Source organism: Micromys minutus, assembly GCF_963924665.1.
Source record: "Micromys minutus genome assembly, chromosome: 30".
NCBI classification, from domain to species: domain Eukaryota; kingdom Metazoa; phylum Chordata; class Mammalia; order Rodentia; family Muridae; genus Micromys; species Micromys minutus.
Window position 1 is genome coordinate 21,835,697 of NC_137965.1, and position 17,287 is coordinate 21,852,983.

General features: G+C 42.7%; 1 protein-coding gene across 1 annotated transcript in view; it reads left to right on the forward strand.

Annotated features, from left to right (window-relative positions):
* The window catches only part of PACRG (parkin coregulated), a gene marked incomplete at both ends in the record, with an annotated part of 454,827 nt that overhangs the window by 262,659 nt on the left and 174,881 nt on the right, over positions 1 to 17,287 (forward strand). Inside the window, one exon of the mRNA XM_080941761.1 lies at positions 16,778 to 16,927. Within this exon, the coding sequence (XP_080797887.1) occupies positions 16,778 to 16,927 (150 nt within the window). The remainder of the gene's footprint in view (positions 1 to 16,777; positions 16,928 to 17,287) is intronic.

The window sequence follows — 17,287 nt, forward strand, 5'->3', positions numbered from 1 at the left end:
TAAGACACCATTTTTAAAAGTATGGCGTGTCCATTTGGATCTGCTAATGTGCTGGGTCTTGTGTAAAAGGACCTTGTAGGAATGCCTATCCCGAAACCCCAATTAAACACTGTAATTCTCCGATGCTTTCTGCCCATCAGAAGATGTCGTGGGAGTAAATTTCTGTTGCTCTAAGTCTCCCAGTGAGATAGTTTTGTTTATGACCAGCAGCATGCGCTTGCAAAATGACCTGCTGGAGGAGAGGTGACCCTGGCTGCACCAACTTATAGAGACAATGGCAGTCTGCGTGTGGAAGGGGGACACAAGACCGAGCCCTCGTTAGGACACCTCTAATGAACTAAGGTCACCTGGCTGACTGCACCAGCCAAGGCCACGTGCCCAGCCGTGTCCAGTTGCTATGCCTAAGTAGGAGCGAACACAGTGAGTCCTGGCTCAAGAGTACTAACACTCAAAAAAGTGACATATTCTCCTGGATTGTCATCCAGTGGTCGATCAGAAAGAAAACGGGACCAGTGTGAAGGAATAAAATGTGCCAGAAAGCAAGAGCCTGTTGTGACAAGTCTTTTTAATTAGCAAGCACGCTCACAAGCATTACCCTTTTAATGATCTAATCATTTCCCTCATGTTTCAAAATTTGACAAGTACATTGTTCCAAAATTGATAATAAACTGCAAAAAAATAGTTTTAATTTAAGAAGAACAATTAGACCTTTACGTTGGAAAATTCGGGAAAGGGGTAAATTACTTGGGGTTATTTTGATTACAAGATACTAAAAAAGAAACATGATCCAAACTGTCTTCATAAAGTTTGCTTAGTAGCTTCCATGACTCAAAATTCACTTCAGACATATTTGCTGTGTTGGCTCAATATTGTCACCCTCTGCTCTGGGATGTGAAAGTCATTGATGTCAGCTTATCCCACGTAGATCTGGGGACTCTACGCTCACCTTCACACCTGTAAGAAAAACCAGGTGCCAGTACCTCTGTATTTCCAGAGAAACGTGGAACGACTGCACATGCTCAGAGGTTTTAGAGCTGTGGCCAAGGGAAAAGGAGGGTTATCTATCCAAGTAGCATATAGCATGTCACTCACACACAGAGTGAGAAAAAGAAAAGATGGCTCTCCAAACTCGGTTCTTGTACATTTCTTGGTTATCTAGTTCTGTAGAGTCAGGAGTCTGTTCTTCCTATAGACTGTGAAAAGAGACATAGTTATGTGCCATGATCGATAAGGTAGGGTTCTTCTGATGCTATGGCAGGCTCAGCCCATACTGATCCATTTGAACAGCAATTAAAAATCTGCAGCCACCAGGGACCATGAATCTTACAATGGAGAACATTTTTCCTCCCCTGGGAGGCTCCTTCTTGTGAGCTGTCAGTAACCTGACACTAAAGCCTGCCTTCCCTTGTTGACTTCTTCAGAACAAACATTAGCAAAACCTTAGAGCCCTGTTCTAGTGCCGGCCCAACACTCTATGCCACTGAGGTCAGGAGGAGAGTTCTCATCTTTTCTAGAGCAGCAAAGTAGTAGGAATCTTGGAGAGCTTTGATAAGTTGAACTCCTTGGAAAACATCCCTACACGAGCACTCCCAACCACACGGGCTGTAGAATCCCACTGTTAGACATGTTTTTCATTGCTCTTAACCAATGACATTGCCATGTTTTCTTCACCCTTCCATCTAAACAGAACTATAGCAGAAAGCCTTGTGTCACCTAGTGACTCTACTAATGGCACTCGTGTCCCATTGAAGGCACAGTGGTATCAGCCCAAGGCAGAGGCTAGATGACAACCTCAGAGATATTAGTCATGTACATATTCACCTTCTAAAACTAAAGATCCTCTGTTGATGTCATGAGATCCAGTCCTGTGTGGATGAGGACAGCAAAGATGCGATGTAAAAGCATAGCAGCAGCAAGAGTAACAGAAACAGAGGTGCAAGCTGACCACGCCAGAAAGTCAAGACAGAGCCAGAGAGACGGTGCCACAAACAGCCGGGGGCACCTTCAAGCAGCCTTTTCCTGTCTCACATAAGCCAATGTCCATGCTCAGTATTGGGGCCCAACAACTTGTTCACAATAGGGACAGCAATGGCCCCCCAGCATATTGGGTCATTTCTGTGGCAAAATAAACTAGTGCGTTTGAAGCTTTTCACAGAGTATGTGACCTGAATTTGGTAATGCCACCATCATCCTCTGCCTTAATGTCGACATCTTTAAGTCACCCAAGCTAAAGTCTCATACATGCAGCAGGCAGCCATGACATCATTCCAAAGCAGATGCAGATTCAAGTTGTGCCCTGTTCTTGGTTATGCCATACTGTGTATTAAAAATTGTTTTCCAGGACTTTGCCTAGAGAGAGCCCACTTTCCAGATAGCATTTAACTCCACTTTGAGTGACAATGCCTTAGTCACCATGGCTTATCCCTTAAAAACATGCCACAGATTCTCAGGACTTAGAAAGTCTTGTACCTTGGTGGACACATGAATAGGTACCACCCACAAGGCACCACCTGTTCAGTAATGTATTCTTAAGGATAAACATGCTGTATCGATTTATCAAAGTAAATGGAGACCATATGAGATCATAGGTAAACTAAAACTGTATCTGGAAAACTGGGCTTACAAACTCACTGAACAGAGAAGAGTAAGGAAAGGGTCAGCTAGCTTCACCTGGATGCCTAACATGGCCTCTGCAGATCTGTCACCTGACTATCTAGTATGTGCATCAATGCAATCAGAGAAGTCCCAACGGTCCCATAGGCTTCAGCTCAGCTTGGTTCCTCATTGTTGGTACAGCCTGCCTATCTGCCCATTTGTCCATTTACCCATTTGTACAAACCACCCATCTGTCCACTTCTATGTCTATCTGGACCCAGTCCTGTCCATTGTCTCTGATAATCCTGCAGCTTATATCTGCATCCTGATTAGATCTCAGAGCTTACTCAAAACTGTAACCTCACAACTTTGCCCTCTAGTAGCATCTCCAGTAGACCTGCAGCAGGATTATTTATCTTATTCCCACATGGACTATCTTGGTAGGGCCTCCATGGAACTTCCTGAGCTCTTCTTAGTGGCCTCTGTAAGCTTTTGCAGCCATTCTATAACCTATGCATCTTTTCACTGTGTGGTCTGAGAGTTAGTGTTGCTGCCAGTGAAACCAGTGTACCTTGTAAATATATTAAAATGTCAATAAAGTCTAACAGTGGAAAAACACAAACATTTGTCTATGTGTCTGAAATAGCGTGCTCAGACAGCCTACCTTGCTTTCTGAAAGATGCTGTGAGCTTTGTCTCTGTCACTGGAACTTATTCTCTAAAAAGCAAGCCACTGGTGCTCAGGACCCAGCATGGTGAAGACTTCCTGCTAGTCCATGCTAGAGTCAGTTCACTGGCATTTTTAATGGTTTCCTCATGGTCTAGGCCTAGTGTGTACCAGGCTATGGGACATACCTCATGACTGAGGGGATGCCAGGAGAGAAAAGAGAGTGGTTATTAGGTGTGTGGACTTTGGACTCATGGGAAAATCCAGCTTTCATTACTGAACCCTACAGTGTTGGATCATTTTGTTCATTCACCCTTCCCTGGAGACTGGAAATGCCATTGTCCAGAGGAGTCATAAAATTGTGTAAAGAGAACATTACTGCAGCCGGAAAGGCGGCTCCAGCCAGAAAGGCGGCTCGTACAGGCTGAGCAACTGGTGAGTGGGAGACCTAGGCTGCTGGGGAGCAGAGGGACCTCCGCGGAGTGCACACGAAAGGGCACCCCCTGCCCTGATCTGCCCTGTCCTCCCCGATCCAGTAACCGGGAACAGATCTTAGGAACTTCTGTTCCCACCCGGAGAGGACTTCAGGTTGCAGAGCAGAGCCTGGCCCAACCACCAGCCGGAAAGGGGGCTCCAGCCAGAAAGGCGGCTCGTACAGGCTGAGCTACTGAGACCTGGAACAGATCGTAGGAACTTCTGTTCCCACCCGGAGAGGACTTCAGGTCGCAGAGCAGAGCCTGGCCCAACCACCAGCCAGAAAGGCGGCTCCAGCCAGAAAGGCGGCTCGTACAGGCTGAGCAACTGGTGAGTGGGAGACCTAGGCTGCGGGGGAGCAGAGGGATCTCTGCGGAGTGCACACGGAAAGGGGACCCCCTGCCCTGACCTGCCCTGTCCTCCCCGATCCAGTAACCGTGAACAGATCTTCGGAACTTCTGTTCCCACCCGGAGACGACTTCAGGTCGCAGAGCAGAGCCTGGCCCAACCACCAGCCGGAAAGGCGGCTCGTACAGGCTGAGCTACTGTGACCAGGAACAAATCTTAGGAACATCTGTTCCCACCCGGAGGTGACTTCAGTACGCAGAGCAGAGCCTGGCCCAGCTGCCACCCGGAACCTGGGCTGCTGGGGAGTAGAGAGATCTCTGAGGAGTGCACACTGAAAGTGTACCAGGGACACAGACCAGATACAAGGGAAAGGCAAGAACATATCACTGACAACAAAATGGCAAGAGGAAAGAGAAAGAGTATATCACAAGGAAACCAAGACAATCTAGCAACACCAGAACCCAGCTCTCCGATAGTAGCAAACATAGGAATTCCAAACACTCCAGAGAAAGAAGACACAGACCTGAAAACATGCCTCAAGACGCTGATAGAGTTACTTAAACAAGAAAGGGAGGAAAAGCAAAAAGATTCAGAAGCTTTTAAAGAAGAAACAAGAAAAACACTCAAAGAACTCAAAGAACGAGACGAAAACAGAACCAAGGAAATAAAGGAATGGAAGAGGGAAATTAAAACAGAAATTGACACAATAAAAAAAGCGCTAAAAGAGATAACCCTAGAGTCAGAACACCAAAAAAAGAAATCAGGAGTCACAGAAGCAAGCATTTCCAACAGATTACAAGAGATCGAGGAGAGAATCTCGGGGGCAGAAGACAACATTGCAAACATAGACAAAACAGCCAGAGAAGATGCAAAAAACAAAAAGCTCCTAACCCAAAATGTCCAGGAAATACAAGACACAATGAGAAGACCGAACCTAAGGATAATAGGAATAGAAGAGGGAGAAGAGTATCAACTAAGAGGCACAGTAAATATCTTCAACAAAATCATAGAAGAAAACTTCCCTACCCTCAAGAATGAGATGACCACGAGCATAAAAGAAGCCTTCAGAACTCCAAATAGGTTGGACCAGAAAAGAAATACCTCCCGACACATAATAGTAAAAACATCAAGTGCCCAAAGTAAAGAAAGAATACTAAAAGCAGTAAGGGAAAAAGGTCAGGTAACTTATAAAGGCAGACCAATCAGACTCACACCCGATTTCTCAGCAGAGACTATGAAAGCTAGAAGAGCCTGGACAGATATCATGCACTCCTTAAGAGAGCACAAGTGCCAGCCCAAGCTGCTATACCCAGCAAAACTATCAATCACCATCGATGGAGAGACAAAGATATTTCAAGACAAATCAAAATTCACACAATATATGACCACAAACCCAGCACTACAACGAATTACAGGTGGAAAACCCAATACAAGGAGAGAAAATACAGCCTAGTAAAAACAAAAAAAACTCCTAAACAAGAAAACTAAAAAAAGAAAAAAAACATGGACACAACTCAACCCAAAAAAGCAAAAATGGCAGGATACAGAAACAATTATTCCTTGATATCTATTAACATAAATGGGCTCAACTCCCCAATAAAGAGACACAGACTATCAGACTGGATACATAAACAAAATCCAGCCTTTTGCTGCATACAGGAAACTCATCTCAGAGACAGAGACAGACACTATCTCACAGTAAAAGGGTGGGAAAAAAACTTCCAAGCAAACAGCTCCAAGAAGAAAGCTGGAGTGGCTATTCTAATATCAAATAAAGTAAATTTCCAACCAAAAGTTATCAAAAAAGATAAAGAAGGACACTTTTTACTCATTACCGGGGAAATCTGTCAGGAGGAACTCTCAATCCTTAACATATATGCTCCAAATAAAAAATCACCCACATTCATAAAAGAAACTCTACTAAAGCTCAAAAAATACATTTCACCCCACACAATAATAGTGGGAGACTTTAACACCCCACTCTCACCAATGGACAGATCAGGGAAACAAAAACTGAACAAGGACACTGCAAAACTAGCAGAGACTTTGAACCAACTAGAATTAATAGATATATACAGAACATACTATCCTAAAGTAAAAGAATACACCTTCTTCTCACCACCCCATGGCACCTTCTCGAAAATTGACCACATAATTGGACAGAGAACGAGCCTTCATCGATATAAGAAGATTGAAATACTCCCATGCATCCTCTCAGATCACCATGGTCTACGGCTGGTCTTTAACAACAACAAAGACAACAAAATGCCCACATACACATGGAAACTAAACAACACTCTGCTAAAGGATAGCAGGGTCAAAGAAGAAATAAAGAAAGAAATTAAGGATTTTCTAGAATTCAACGAAAACGAAAACACAACATACCCAAACCTATGGGATGCAATGAAAGCAGTATTGAGAGGAAAACTCATTGCTCTAAGTGCTTCCAAGAAGAAACTGGAGAGAGCTCACATCAGCAACCTGACAGCACAGCTAAAAGCCCTAGAACAAAAGGAAGCAGATTTACCCAAAAAGAGTAGACGGCAAGAAATAATCAAAATTAGGGCAGAAATAGACCAAATAGAAACAAAAAAAACCATTGAAAAAATCAACAAAACAAAGAGTTGGTTCTTTGAGAAAATCAACAAGATTGATAAACCCCTAGCCAGACTAACTAAAGGGCAAAGAGAGAGTATCCAAATTAACAAAATCAGAAAGGAAAGTGGTGACATAACAACTGAAACTAAGGAAATTCAAGAAATCATCAGATCCTACTACAAAAACTTATACTCCACAAAATTGGAAAATCTGGAGGAAATGGACGAATTCCTAGACAGATACAAGATACCAAAGTTGAACCAGGACCAAGTAAACCATCTAAATAACCCTATAACACCTAAAGAAATAGAAGAAGTCATCAAAAGCCTCCCAACCAAAAAAAGCCCAGGTCCAGACGGGTTCAGTGCAGAATTTTATCAGACATTTATTGGGGATATAACACCAATATTCACCAAGCTATTCCAAAAGCTAGAATCAGATGGAATATTACCCAACTCATTTTTTGAGGCTACAATAACCCTCGTACCTAAGCCACACAAAGACCCTACAAGGAAAGAGAACTTCAGACCAATCTCACTTATGAACATTGATGCAAAAATACTCAACAAAATCCTTGCAAACCGAATCCAAGAACACATCAAAACCATCATTCATCATGACCAAGTAGGCTTCATCCCTGGGATGCAGGGATGGTTTAACATAAGGAAATCCATCAATGTAATCCACCATATAAACAAACTTAAAGACCAAAATCACATGGTCATCTCACTAGACGCGGAGAAAGCATTCGACAAAATCCAACACCCCTTCATGTTAAAAGTCCTGGAAAGAACAGGAATCCAAGGCCCATATTTAAACATAATAAAAGCAATATACAGCAAACCAACAGCCAACATCAAACTTAATGGCGAGAAACTTGAAGCAATCCCACTAAAATCAGGGACTCAACAAGGCTGCCGACTCTCTCCCTACCTATTCAACATAGTACTGGAAGTCCTGGCTGGAGCAATTAGACAGCAAAAGGAGATCAAGGGGATACAAATCGGAAAGGAAGAGATAAAAACATCACTCTTTGCCGATGACATGATAGTGTACTTGAGTGACCCCAAAAATTCCACCAGAGAACTCCTACAGCTGATAAACAAGTTCAGCAAAGTGGCCGGATACAAAATTAACTCAAACAAATCAGTAGCATTCCTATACTCAAAAAACAAACATGTGGAGAAAGAAATTGGGGAAAAGGTACCCTTCACAATAGTTACAAAAGCTATGAAATACCTTGGTGTGACTCTAACTAAGGAAGTGAAGGACCTGTATGACAAGAACTTCAAACCTCTGAAGAAAGAAATTGAGGAGGATCTCAGAAAATGGAAAGATCTCCCATGCTCATGGATTGGAAAGATCAACATCTTAAAAATGGCCATCCTACCAAAAGCAATCTACAGATTCAATGCAATCCCCATCAAAATTCCAACCCAGTTCTTCATGGAATTGGAAAGATCAATGTGCAATTTCATCTGGAATAACAAAAGACCTAGAATAGCGAAAACCATCCTCAACAACAAAAAAACATCAGCGGGAATCACTATCCCTGACCTCAAGCTATATTACAAGGCAATTGTGCTGAAAACTGCATGGTACTGGTACAGAAATAGGCAAGTGGATCAATGGAATAGAATAGAAGATTCAGAAATGAGCCCTCATGTATATGGTCACCTGATTTTTGACAAAGGAGCAGTAAACATTCAATGGAAAAAGGACAGCCTATTCAACAAATGGTGCTGGTCCAACTGGCACTCAACATGCAAAAGAATGAAAATAGACCCGTTCTTATCTCCTTGTACAAAGCTCAAGTGTAAGTGGATTAAAGATCTTCACATTAAACCTGATACACTGGAATTATTAGATGAGAAAGTAGGGAAAACCTTAGAACACATAGGCACAGGAGAAAATTTCCTAAACAAAACACCAATGGCTCAAGCTCTAAGGTCAAAGATTAACAAATGGGACTTAATGAGATTGCAAAGTTTCTGTAAAGCTAAGGACATCGTCAAGAAAACAAAACGGCAACCAACAGAATGGGAAAAGATCTTTACCAACACCACATCAGATAGAGGCCTAATATCTAAGGTGTACAAGGAACTCAAAAAGCTCGACACCAGAGAATCAAATAACCCTATTAAAAAATGGGGTACAGAGCTAAACAAATCTTTTTCAGTTGAGGAACTCCGAATGGCCGAAAAACATCTGAGGAAGTGCTCGACATCCTTAGCCATCAGGGAAATGCAAATCAAAACAACCCTAAGATTCCACCTCACTCCAGTCAGATTGGCCAAGATCCAAAACTCAGATGACAGCAGATGCTGGCGAGGCTGCGGAGAAATAGGAACACTTCTCCACTGTTGGTGGGGTTGCAAGCTAATTCAACCACTCTGGAAATCGGTCTGGCGATACCTCAGAAAATTGGATATAGTACTACCTGAAGACCCAGCTATTCCACTTCTGGGCATATACCCCAGAGACACTTTAATACACAACAAAGATATATGCACCACAATGTTCATAGCGGCTCTATTTATAATAGCCAGAAGCTGGAAGGAACCCAGATGTCCTTCAGAAGACGAATGGATACAAAAATTGTGGTACATATACACAATGGAATACTACTCAGCCACCAGAAACAATGACTTAACCAAATTCTTAAGAAAATGGCTGCATCTAGAGAAGATCATCCTGAGTGATATAACCCAGTCACAAAAGAACAGACATAATATGCAGTCACTGATAGTGGGATGCTAACCCCAGAGGCTTGCACTCCCCCAGAAACAACTCACAGACTGTATGAAGTCCAAGAAATAAAGAAAACAAAAACTATACATATATTCACAAAACAAGAAGACTTTGACTATTTCCATGTTGCGTTTTGTTTTGCATGTACTTTACGCTTATTGCAACTAGTACGTTTTCAATGCATACTGTCAAGCCCTTGAAAAAAATCAAGTACCGACTAAAAAACATATTCACATGGTTTTATGTAAAATTTATTTTAATGTCTGAAAAAACAGTACTGACAAAAATGTATAATTTTAAGCAAAAAATGTTTAAAATCTTTACATCTATCTTTGTTTTGAAAAATAAAATCGTTTAAAAAAAAAAAGAAAAAAAAAGAGAACATTACTGGGAAATAAAGATGTGTGTGTGTGTGTGTGTGTGTGTGTGTGTGTGTGTGTGTGTGTGTGTTCCTTAGTTTTCTATTTCTTAGTTGGCATATTCTCGACTAACAGTCACCAAAACAGATGATAGGTTTCGATTCAATAAGAATGCACTCAATTTACAAAAATATTATTTCAATGGAACCAAGTAGCTCAAATGCAGACCTCTGATGTAAGGAAGGGTTGATACCAAAACCTCAGTGCATGCTACTGGACTTAAGTTATTCACGCCGGAATAACAAGAAAAGGAAGGGAGAAAGTCCTATCTCTCAATCCGCTTATACATTTTTGGGTTTTGTTGTTAGTATCGTGTTTGTTTGTTCGTTCATTTCTTTCTAAAGGCAGGGTCTCACATATCCCAGGCTGGCCTGGAACCTGCTAAGTAGCTGAGGATAACCTTGAACTCTGTCCTCCTGTCTCCACCTCCAGTGTAGCATCACATCCAGTTTCTGTGGTGCTGGGGAAGGCCCTGAGTTCCGGGCATGCCAAGCATGCACTCTCTCAATTGAACTGTGCCCCAGCAGTCCATCTTTATGTCTTAACAACTAGAACAGCCAGGCAGTTCTGGTCAGATGTCTTGCTAAGGCACTCTAGTTAGGTGTTCTTTGTGAGAAAGTGTAGACTATGGTATGTTAGCTTGGTTAGTCTTCATCCAGTGAGCAAGTTCAAGTTACTAATAACCACTGCTGTTTTCCTTCGTGATCCAAATTGCTAGTCCAGATCATCACTCCTAAATGTATCAGAAATTGCTATCAGGCTTAGAAATGTGTGCTCTTCCTGTCCTTCTTTGGGAAGGACTGGGCTCCTGTATCTTGGAGATTGTTCTGTCCACCCACCTCCTATTTCATGTACTTCCCAGAATTCCCTACTTTGCATAAGGCCTTTGCATGTCCTTCGTGGCCATGAAAGCTGTGGCAAATCTAATGACTCTTTCTCAACCAATGTCAAGAATATACTAATGGCTCTTGGCAATGCCCACTTGATACAAAAGATAATCATTTGATTTCACTCTGGAAATGACAGCAAGGCTAACTTCTTCCTTTGGCATCATGTGGTACCCCGCTCCTTCAAGGTGAACTGAGTAGACAGCTAGGTACAAGGGGAAAGGTGCTCTGAGAGAAGAGCCTTGCACTGCCAGTGCCAGCACTCACCACACAGTGCCACAACTCACCATGCAGTGCCAGCACTCACCACACAGTGCCACCACTCACCATACAAGCTCATGCTCAGCTGCCAGCACTGCACCAGGCATCAGTTTGTGCAATGCCCAGGCCCAACTTCAGCTACAAGAAGGAAAAGAGTTCGGAGGAGACACGAATCCTCATGCTTCCTCCCGCTCACCCAGAGCCTCGTGAGTGTAACAGTCATACACACTGGGGACTGCATCTTTAGCATGTCATTAACTGATGCTTTTTAAACAAATTGAATCACTTATAAGAAAAATAAACTACTTAACACAAAGAACGTCTGCTTTCACCGAGTGCTAAATTACATAAGGGATCCTAAAACTAATTCAAAAATTAAAATAAACAAATAGATATACCAAAATAACTTTTCACCCTATAGATGTATGGTCTTCTCCTTTGATGACCTGATGGTCTTGGAATGTTTTGATTATTTCAGCATTCTTTCCTATCTGAGCACACACTTTCATACTCAGGCTACAGGCTCATGGCAATGAACGCCTGTGCTGAGCATCACTTGCATTTGTAGGCTCTGAGAAGTGCTGCCCTGCAGACAGGCTGCACCTATCTAGGCCATCACATCTGTTAAAGCCTCCCTTTACCAAACTTGCTTCTGCTCTGAATGATAGTATTTCAATGACTATTCTTTGCTAATGTGCTATCCCAACATCATTTTGATCACCAATGAATTTGAACATTCCAGACTATTACCTGCTCACTTGGGTATATTCACCTCTGTATTATCTGCTCACGGTCTTAGACAATTTTGATGGGTTCTTTCACTAGATTATGATCGCTATGTGTATGCTACCAATAGTAACATTTATGACACGTGTCAGAAGTATTTTTTAGACTTCATGTTTGGCTTTGATTTTGTTTGGTGTTTCTAACTTTAAACTGAGACGATCCACTGGTAATGTTCCTGTGTCTTCTCATCTTGTAGTAGCAAATCATATCTAATAGTAGGAAATGCTTTCACTTCACAAAATTCATAGCAATAATGGATTTTTAGACCTAAGAAAATTGTATGCAGGGCTTAAAACTATCTAAGATGAATAAATTTTACCACTTTGGCTTCAAATTGTTTTTCCTTATTCTCCAACAATTTCTCTCTATCTGTAAGTTCCCTCCTGTTCATTATACCTGAAGGCAGTAAGCAGTTCAATAGAAATCCAATTTCCTGAATAGAAAGGATCTATGATGTCAGCAGACTCTTCGTGTTAGACCTTTTCAAACCTTAAATCTTGAGTTCAGAGTCCTCACTTACAACTTGACAACAGCAAACACACACACTTATACTCCCTTTCTACCTGTTAACACGCTTTTTCAAAGGAAGAGGCCTTTGATTCCTAACCGCCATCCCCCAATCATATTTTTTGAATTCCACTGGGAGCGGAAGAACACAAAGGCTCCCATCTTGATGTGAAGAGTCAGTTCCTGGAGAAGGAGGAACAGAGGTACATGAACTGAAACGGAAATGGGCGGGATGATGGTGGGAGAGCCTGAGTTTGATCCTTAAGGCCCAAATAGAAGTTCAGGAGTGCTGGTGCACCAACCATCCAAGAACTGGAGAGGTGGCAGTAGGCAGATCCCTGAGGTTTACTCACCATGCAGCCTAGCCTACTCAGTGAGCTCCAGACTAATAGTATTGTCTCAGAGCATCCAGTAAGCACTTATGAGCAATAGCACCATAGGTTCACATGTGACCTCTACACACACATTCAAATATGTGCACAGGCATCTGCATGCACACATATACCCACATGGATGCACACACACAAAGATAAAGAGAAAATCCCTCTCAATGAGATTAAGATGCACTACAGTTTCCTCTCACAGCTACAGTGAAGATTCTTTTCTTGTTTCTTGAGAAGGACACAGAATTCCCTTTCATGCGACATTCAGAGTAGCAGGTCAGGCACCGTGGTTGTGGGTCACTGTCAGTAATATTCCAATAATGCTGAGCACAACTGTGCTCTTTCAGTCAGGGTTGCAATGCAGTTGTGTCCTAATATCTGTTTGTTATTTTGTTGAGAGAGAACATTAATATAACACCTGAGTGGCCAAGTGGCTATACATATAACCCCAGTTAACAAAATTAAGGTACAGTTGTTCACATGTACTTGTAGCATCAATGTGATCTACATGGAAGATCTCTCCCCTGACACTGGGCATATATATACATACACAAGGCTATCTTGTCACAGTCTTTTTAAAGCACACATGATGAAAAAGCTCATTCAAGAGCCATCACAGCCACCAAAACTGCCACATCCTGCCATTTGTTTCTCACTGGGTTTTCTGCCTTTGTTGTTATGTTTTCCTGAAAAACAAAACAAAATGGACCATTATACAAGACTATGAAGCCCTTGTAGGAATGTGATGGGAAGGAGTGAAGAATGGGTAGAAAGGGCAGAAACCCAAACTCTCTAGTGTCTGATTCCTGCTGATTATTTTAACAAGATGAGACCTCAGATCCTCCATGGATGCACCTATACACACATGCTTCTCACCAAAGGGTGCTCATGAAAAACACATCCACCATTATGAGAGCAGATAACAGGACCTGAATACCTCAGTACCCTCTAACCTACACAGCTGGAGCAGGCTCCTTTCCCCAGGGAGGGCTCTCTGTTTCTGGTGCACCTCTCTGCCTGGCAAAGTCTGTGGCCTAATAGCATCTATTAATCCCTGGAATATGTACTGTGTCCGGGAGAGTTCAGCGATCCTGAACCAAGGTTGGGTAGCCCTGTGATTGGCTGCTGAATGATTTTGTCTTGCCAAGAACAGCCATCGCACTTACAGTATAAGCTTACTGTCTGCTTCCACGCTAGATTGTGATCCCCGAGAGGATATTAGCATCTGTGTCTCGTTCATTTCAATCCTTCCAGTTCCTAAAACTATGTGGAGCACACCAATACACTCTCAGCAAACACTGACAAAGGAGGATTAGTCTTCTAAGATGTATAAGGTGCTAGGGTTAAATCCTGGCACAAAGACATACATACCCAGTGCCCCTTTGAAACAGCCTGGCTGCTGACCATGCAAGGTCGGCTCTACCCCTCTCACCAGGGCTCCAAAGCCCTGCTTCTGACTGTCCCTCTCACCAGAGCTTACAGGGGAAATTACAGCATTCTATTTTTAGTTGTTTTGTCAGAAGATTCTATGCAGCCTGTGAAGTGTTTAAAAGCTTTAATGATGGACCAAGTCTTGCAGTTATATTTAGGTGGGCTCCCAGAGTTGTAGCTGAGGATCTCTGTCCGTTACATTCGTGTTTACTTTCAAACCAACCAGGAATGTAGCCTTGACTGGACCAGAGGTTGTGAGGCTGCACTGAAGTGTATATATTTTCCAACTACCAGTTTGTTGCTGGAGAAGATAAAGGTGACCTCAACTTTATTTTTAAAACCTTCCCAGTGTTTCCACAGAAAGTAGCTATGAAATCACTAAATGGCACTTTACAGTCTTAGGCTTTTTGCTGTGGGTTGAGTTGAGTCGCCCTCACAACTCTGAATACCTCTCTGGATCTGACTGGTTTGTCCTTTACTCTGAGGGGAAGAAAGGCAGAGAGCAACAGTAAGCCCCTTGAGCAGGAAGTTGGAGATGAGCAAGAGAAAAATAGAGACTCAGGAACAGAGGAGATAAGATAAGGAAGATTGAGAACCAGATAAGGGAAGGTACCTTATGAGGACCTAGAAGCAGAGGAACAGAGGGAGAAGAGGAAGACTTAGGACTAAGGGAGAGGCCCAGGACTAACCAGGGGAGATAAAGTGAGAAGAAGACTCGAGGGTCAAAGACATTTTGAGGATGAAAATACAAAGCCAGAGAAGGAAAAGTGAGGATAGAGACCCAGAATCAGAGTAAAGATGTGGTTGAAGATCTAGGTGGAGAATAGAAACTCTGGACTAAAGGAATAGAAGTACAAATGGTATGAAAGATATAAATTCAAGGACACCCCAATGCAGAAACAATTTTTTAATGTAGGGAATATGAGAAATGAAAAATGGGATTTGACCTTTAGTAACAGGGAGCCGTACAGGTCACACTGAAGAATAAAGAAGAGACTTACAGAGGTAAATTTGTCTCTGATACACACTGGATGTGATCTGTCTGCGAGACCAAAGCTATTGGAAGTGTGAGCTGGAACTCAAGAATAGTGGAGGGCCCCTCCCTGGTGGACTGGCCATCTCTCTGATGGCTTGGTTGCTTTTAATCTCTTTTTTTTCAGGTCATAGTTGATCCTTTGTCATTAGGAGGTGGAACATCTTAGAGACAAGAGCCTTTGTCTTGTATTTCAGAGTAGACAGGAGCTCTGCATCCTATCAACCCTCAGGCCTTCTATAATAAATGCTTTTGTATAGCTCTCCATTTCAATCATTTTAATGTAGTCACCTTAGCAAGCAAATGACAGGCTGCTGTGATTAAGGAAACCAGGGCCAAGAAAGTGTCAATGAGTTGGTCAGGTTCCCGCAACTAGCATCAATGTCCAGAGTCTCCACTAAAGCAAAGGGCGCTTTGCAGCCCTGGTAGAGATGCACCCAACAGTTAATTTAACTGCCTTTTGTCCTTTCTCTGCAGTGGCTTGTTGCTATGCACTCAGAACTGTTCTCTAAGCCTGTGTGCATTTTTTGGTCTCCCCTTATTATGGTTGGCTCTGTAATGGAATGCATGTACTTCCAACACTGCCTCCCTTGCCTCCTCAAGACTCTATGTGCAACCATTTCATGTTCGCCTCTACCAAGAATACTACCTGTCTTGGTAACCAATATAGAGTTTCTCCACATGCACACCAACCAAAGATCTATCTCCCAAAATAAAGGTTGTTTCATGATAATAGCTTTGAAAAATAACAGGGAATCAGGACTAAGGAGCTGGCCAACGATACCCACGCAAGCATGAGGACTTGAGTGTGACTCCCTAGTCAGGCACACAAAAGGCTAAGCATGACAGTGCATTCCTGTAACCCCATCAATGGAGAATTCCTAGGACAAGCTGGCCAGCCAGTCTGTGAGTGACCCTGCCTCAAAAATCTAAGATGTAAATCAACTGAAACAGACACTTGATGTTGACCTCCGATCTCCACACACACAAAGACACACAAAGAGAAGGGGATATGGAGAAAGAAAACAGTGGGGATTCTTAACAGACAGAGATCACAGAAACGTATCTATTGGTAGCCTGTATAGTCATTGATACTAGGTGATGTTTAATGTCTTTCTCTTCCTCCCCATTCCACCAGCCTCTTTTCTGTATGGAAACCATGAGAAGTCACCAAGCATGGTGACATATACCTTTAATCCCAATCCCACCCCTCACCCCCCAGGAGGCAGAGGCAAGGTGATTCCCCCTGAGTTGGAGGCCAGCCTGGTCTTCAAATTGAGTTCCAGAACAGACGGGGCTACATAGAGAAACCCTGTCTTCAAGCAAACAAACAAACAAAAACAGAAAGGAAGAAAGGAAGGAGGGAAAGAGGAAGGGAGGAGGGAGAATAAACAAAGAAAAGAGAAGTGTTCTCAGGGTTAGTGAGGAGTCCACACCTGCTGGGAGGATGAACAGTAACTAAATAAGATGTGATTCTCAGCAGGGAGCTGCGCTGCTTCATGAGAACTACAATAATAAGGACCCCTTGGGTCCCCAATAGAACACAATTTAATTGAATGTGTCCAGGAGACAGCGTCACCTAAACATCACAAAATTCACACTCAGTACTTTCCACTTGTTCGTTTCCCCACCACACAGATGCCTTGAACCTCCGAAACAGGCAAGTCATCTGTGTCACCCTCAAAGTTCTCCAGCATCTGGTTGTGTCCGCTGAGATGGTGGGTGAAGCTTTGGTGCCTTACTACCGTCAGATCCTGCCAATCCTGAACATCTTTAAGAACATGAATGGTGAGTGATCCCAGGAGACAAAGTGTCTTCTAAGTACTAAAATGAAGGAGCTGGTTGATGGAGAAACGAGGAGCAGCCTGTTTGGGCCTATCTCTTCGGTTTGGAGATCTAAAATGTGCAGCCCACCTTCCCCCCACTGTCCCCTGTGGAAACAGTTAAATCCGAAATTTTCTCATCACATGTACAGCCCACCCACTCAATAGATGAGCGCCAAAATGTTTCTACATGTTTCCAGTAATTAACCAGTACAGTTTCTTTCAAAGGTTCTTAAATACATTTGAAGATTTTGTTCTTCCCTGCAAAACTTTATAGCTCACTATTTATAAATTGATTGAAGGTGAGTGTTTTAAATGCTATTCA